The sequence below is a fragment of the Telopea speciosissima genome, chromosome 1, assembly GCF_018873765.1.
Source record: "Telopea speciosissima isolate NSW1024214 ecotype Mountain lineage chromosome 1, Tspe_v1, whole genome shotgun sequence".
In the NCBI taxonomy this organism is placed as follows: domain Eukaryota; kingdom Viridiplantae; phylum Streptophyta; class Magnoliopsida; order Proteales; family Proteaceae; genus Telopea; species Telopea speciosissima.
In genome coordinates this window covers 15297556-15302844 of record NC_057916.1, presented here as the reverse complement: position 1 = coordinate 15302844, position 5289 = coordinate 15297556, and the positions used below count along the sequence as shown (strand labels likewise).

The 5289-nt window shown below is 38.6% G+C and overlaps 1 protein-coding gene across 1 annotated transcript; it reads right to left on the bottom strand.

Moving 5' to 3' along the window:
• Positions 1-372: 372 nt before the first annotated feature.
• On the bottom strand, positions 373-3658 carry LOC122662875 (jasmonate-induced oxygenase 1-like). Its single transcript, XM_043858603.1, has 3 exons — positions 3110-3658; positions 2575-2905; positions 373-621 (listed from the first exon to the last, which is right to left on the bottom strand). The coding sequence occupies exons 1-3, from the start codon at positions 3625-3627 to the stop codon at positions 373-375; spliced, it is 1098 nt and encodes a 365-aa protein (XP_043714538.1). The 5' UTR covers positions 3628-3658.
• Positions 3659-5289: the final 1631 nt, after the last annotated feature.

The following is a 5289-nucleotide window of genomic DNA, read 5'->3' as shown; positions in this document are numbered from 1 at the left end:
AAGAAGATATATCAAGCATAAGTGCTTTAATTAATTATCAATTATTACCATAATTATTCTTATAAGCCACTTGCTCTCTCCATCAGTTGCAATTAGAATGAAGATACTCACAATTAATTAATTAAAAAAAATATATTTTTTGGTAACAGAACACTCACAATTAAAATATACACGCCAAATAACTTGATCTCACACATATAATTAATTTACTTAATCAATCAATAAGTAAATCCCTCAATGGTTTAATGGCATGATTTATACAGTAAAAACAACACTGATGATCGAAGGGATTCTTTAAAATATGATTTACAGTACAAACACGTACAAGCTGTGTATCATCATCACCACCGTCGATGAGGTATTAATTATTAATTAGCACAAGGATTTTAGGGACTCCACATGTGATTTTCCACGTGGACCCTTCGTCCTCATGTGTAGTCTGTACTCGCTAAATGTCATGGGTGTATAAAGAGCTGGACAATCTGGTGTCACCAACTCCTTCAATGGTTCCATTAGTATATCGCTCTTTGGGTTATAGAAGAAGGCAAGCGAAACACGTTCTTTTGCTGCATTCACAACCACCCGATGCTCAACACTCTTGTAATTTGCATTGCTCAATACCTGCTCATCAATATTAACCAAATCCATCATCAGCAAAATCATATATGTGATCGACCCACAACTATATATATATATATATATATATATATACATACATTTAAGCTTAATAAGTTGAAATAAAAAGTACCTAAGGGTATTTTAGTAATTAATGTGTTTTAACCAATGGTTTTTTTAATGAAAATTTTGGGCTAAATTTAATTGCTCTTACCTTCTCAATTATAAGGATTTGGATCCTCTTCAGCCTAGGGTTGAGCGACCATCATGTTGTGCTAAACCCACAAGCCGCCACGTGAAATTAATGCTGATCCAATAGTTGGTAGATGGAGGCCTAGCATTTTTGAATTTTGAAAGACTGTCATCTACCAATTATTGGATCGGCATTAATTCTATGTGGTGGCTTGTGGGTTGAGCACAACACGATGGCCGCTCAACCCCAAGCCACACAGGATCTAAATCCCAATTATAGTTATTCCACATGTTCAGACCCAAAAATTAAAAATAAAAAAGTTATTGCAAAAGCAATGGATAGTTGGATGCTAGACCAAGTTTTCCTTGACCCATAAAGAAAGAATCTCTTGATTCACCAACTTATTGGATTTTTTAAAATGAAAAAGACTAAGTTTCCCTACACCCATAGAGGACGGTTCACCCATCATCCTAAAAAATGTATTTTGACCTCCTATAATAGGGAGGAAAGTTAACATGACATTCACTAGTCCAATAATCCAACAAGACCAACAAATCATGACTGTTAAAGTGAGAATCTCCTCATCACCCTAGAAGAAAAAAAACTTTTCAATATTTTTTGTTTGGGTAAAGGTTGGTCATGTCGATGTTGTGCCCAACCTCGGTCTATCCCTCTCACACACCCCCCCCCCCCCCAAATGGAAGTGACACCCTTATGGTGTATATCCATCCCACCCTATCCATTGAACATAACGGCTAGCTTCGGCATGCCATCCCTCTCTCTTATTATTTCAAGTTTGATTCCTCTACACGTACATGTGAGATGCAATCACTTATCCTATTTTTGTCATTTACAAAGGAAGTATGGGTAGTTACGAAAACAAAATAAACATACAATCGACTCTGAGATGTACATTCACCTGCACGTGATCCATTCTCTTTATTTTTGTTTACATGTCATCTGAATTTGTGAAGTACCAATATTACACTCCGATTCTTTCTTTGAACGTGTACATGTTAGGTGCCAACATTTGTCCCACTTCTTACCATTTTAAAGGGGAAGAGGAAAATGGAAACAAAAGGACAAGTGTTGGCACCTAACATGTTGGTGCAGATGAACGTAGGAGCAGAGGATTCATTCTTCTCGGATGATTTGGTGCTGCTTTAATATCCTCCGTAGATGGAAAAAAAAAAAAGTGGAGCAAGACCATTATCTTATGGTGTATTAATTAAAGAAGGGTTACTAAGCAAATTCAAAAAAATTATGGGTAACAATCAACATGTGAAGGCAAGACATATATAAACCCAAAATTGAAAGAAAATAGCATTAATTAAAGAGTATATCGGAAAAGTTTAGATCGTAGCTAGTTTAATTTGGTTTCTCATGTCACGTCCTTTCACAGTAGACCCATTTTATTTATTAGATACTTGCCAAAAAAAAATAAATAATAATTTATTTATTAGATAGGAAAAATATCAAATATGGCAACTTGGAATCATCTGTAGACTTCAAACAAATGAAAAAGAAACGAGCATAATAAATTTGTAGGCCAGTGCTTTTAAAGACCAACTGTGACCCTCTTTCTTTCTCTGTTTGATGGTTAAATTTGTTGGGTGCCAACTAATTAAAAATGAAGCTGTGTGGGTACTACCACTTCATGCAAACCGTTCTCTTTAATAGCAGCAGTTGATAAGGGGAAACAGACAGAAAAAGAACCGTTATGAAGAAGGTTGAGAAAGAGGTAGAGGGGAGGGGGGAGAGGATACCTGAATCTGATCGCCGATGTTGACGATAAAGGCACCGGGAGCTCCTTTTACGGTGATCCAAGAGTCTCCTCGACGGACCTGAAGTCCGGCGACTTGATCGTCTGGGAGGAGAATGGTCATGCCACCAGGGTCAGAGTGGGATGATAGCCCAAGTGTGAGGTCTGGCTGTGGACACTTAGGATAAAAGTTGGCCCTCAAGCACGCACCGATGTCGTCTCCTCCGAATGCCTTGGGTAGATCATCTTCACCCAAACCCAAGTTAATGGAGAAGAGTTTCATCAAAGTGCCACAGAGCTTCTCCAATTGTCCACAGTACTCCTCGATTGTGTCCCTACACTCAAAAAGCAAAAAAAACACAATTAATAGGTGTTTGTTAAATGTCCGGATCAGTGATTCAGGTCAGTAAGAAAAGACATAATATGGATTTAAAATTCTTTTTAAGTTAAAAAGTTGTGTCAGCTCATGCAGGCAACAAGAACAACAGGAACAAAACAGTACTACTGGGTGGGTTTAATTTAAAAATTTTTTTTTTTACCTGAGAGGAGTTGGGAGAGAAGGCCACTTGTTATGGTCCTTAAGGGAGTTGGGTAAGTATTGAAGAAAGAAATAATCACTCCAGTCAAGAATGGCTCCCTTCTCAACCCCCAATCTACTCCCATAGCCTTCATAGGTAAGTGGGGAATTGGAATAAACTTGTTTCTCTTCGATGGAGAGATGGAAGAATTGACGCCACAATTGAAGTGCTCGAGACATCAACTCCACACTCACGCCATGGTTCACCACCTGTAAGAAGCCCCACTCTCGGCAAGCCTCAGAAATCTGATTCATGATAGTGGCCGAGTTATCATGGTCGATTTGGTCGCCGCCGCAGCCGGCAAGTAGGTTTCCAAGATCAATTAAGGGGATATTGACTTGTTGGGGTTCCGAAGCTAGGATGGAAGGTCTCTCCGACGGTGGCTTGACGTATCGGTCTGGGATTGTGAAAAGACCGGTTTCCGACAAGGATTGGACTCGGACAATGGGTTCGGGCCAACCATATTGTAGGCAACTCATGTCTCGTAATTGTGATTGAAAGAAAGAAATACGATGAGATGAAAATGCAGAAACATAAGGGTGTGTTGGTTTTAATTTATAGAGAAAGAAAGCTGCTAGCTAGCACACCCTGAACAGGGAGGGCCACAGGGGTATGGTAGTGCGTAAGCAAAGTAGTGGAATCTTACGGGCTGGGGGTTCATTGGTGAGAGAGAGAGAGAGAGAGAGAGAGAGAGAGATGGACATGAAAGAAAGAACGTGTTATTTGTGGTGTTTTTGTTTTTCCTTTAAACAATGTTTGCTATATGGGAAGCTGGCAGACCGACATGCTCTGCATTACATTATACAGACACAGCTACTACTGGCTGCATTTTAGAGGCATGATCTTTATCCCCTTCAATTCTCTGCTCAGCCGGTCAGTTTCCCAGTTCCTCTAACAAAGGGAGGGGGACTAGAATGACCATCCTACCCTTATCCAAACACTCTGTCCGGGTGGAGTCTATCACCCCTATTAGAGGAACTGGGGATTTGGGCCGGGCAGGGAACTGGAGAAGATAATTGTTTATGATATGCATTACTATTTCTATTTCCCCCTCCATTGGCCTCTCTATCTCTAGGGTTTAGGGTGTCAATTCTGAACTGAAATCGAAAATTGGAGTCGAATAAAGGGTGTTGGGGCTTTATGCCAATCTAACTGCATTTAATGTAGGTCGTGCAAATGCATCGCCATGCATGAAAACTTTTGCCCTTTAAAAAATTTGGTTGATTTTTTATTTTAAAAGTTGAAAGGTCATAATTAAAACCGTCTATTTGAATTGAATGGAACCACATAAAGTATAACCTTAATAAATCAAATTCAAATTGAACACAAATATACTAGACCCTAAAAGTCTAAAAAAACAAGTTTAAGATTTTATTAGTTTCCACTTCATCTCTTTCGTCTCCATCCTATTTGTTGTCTTCGACTATCGATTCTCCTCACTTCTACTCAGCTTGTAGAATATAAATGTTTTAGTAATTATTGATCAACTAAGAATTATTTTAAAGATATTTGATATTTAAAGTATTTAATGATGTATTTAAGAGGGTGAGCCTTGGGGTAATGGTAAGGATTCTTTGTTGCAACTGGTTTGGATCAAGAAAAATAGCTTCTCCATAGTACCGCCAGTCTCGCGCAACAAATCACTCTTTAATGATATTCTTATAACTAAAATTTTATAAGATATCAAATTTGACATTATGGGACTATAAATCGTGAGATTGTAATTTTTTTTTCAACTTTTTCTGTTTTGAAGCTAATTAAAACCAAACAAAAATTCAGAACCCAACAGATACACAAACGCACGCGACTCATGAGGCAGTCACAGGCAAAGCCACAGTCACAACTCACAGCCACAAAGACTGCATATATTTCAGCGCCGTGGTGAAATTGATTTTCTCTCTTTCTCTTTTTCTCGAAGAAAAATCCAAAACAAGCAGAACTCCCTACCTTCAAAAAACAATTTTAGGCCCTCTTTTTACTGTGTAAAGCTGTGGGGGCAGGGCCCAATCACCTCTGCTATCGCATAAAGGAAGTGTCTGAATGAAATGTATTATCAACCATGGAAAGATCTTGCCGGATTTTCCAGGGATAGCCCGGTATACTCGTGACCATTTTGATATTTGTTGTCTCTCTCTCTCTCT

Bases quoted from the DNA above. Each gene is read 5' to 3' on its own strand.
- LOC122662875 (XM_043858603.1), bottom strand. From the start codon at position 3,627: ATGAGTTGCCTACAATATGGTTGGCCCGAACCCATTGTCCGAGTCCAA. The intron at 2,906-3,109 runs GTAAAAAAAAAA...TTTTGAGTGTAG, and splicing joins TCTCTCCCAACTCCTCTCAG to GGACACAATCGAGGAGTACT. The intron at 622-2,574 runs GTATCCTCTCCC...ATTGATGAGCAG, and splicing joins ACATCGGCGATCAGATTCAG to GTATTGAGCAATGCAAATTA.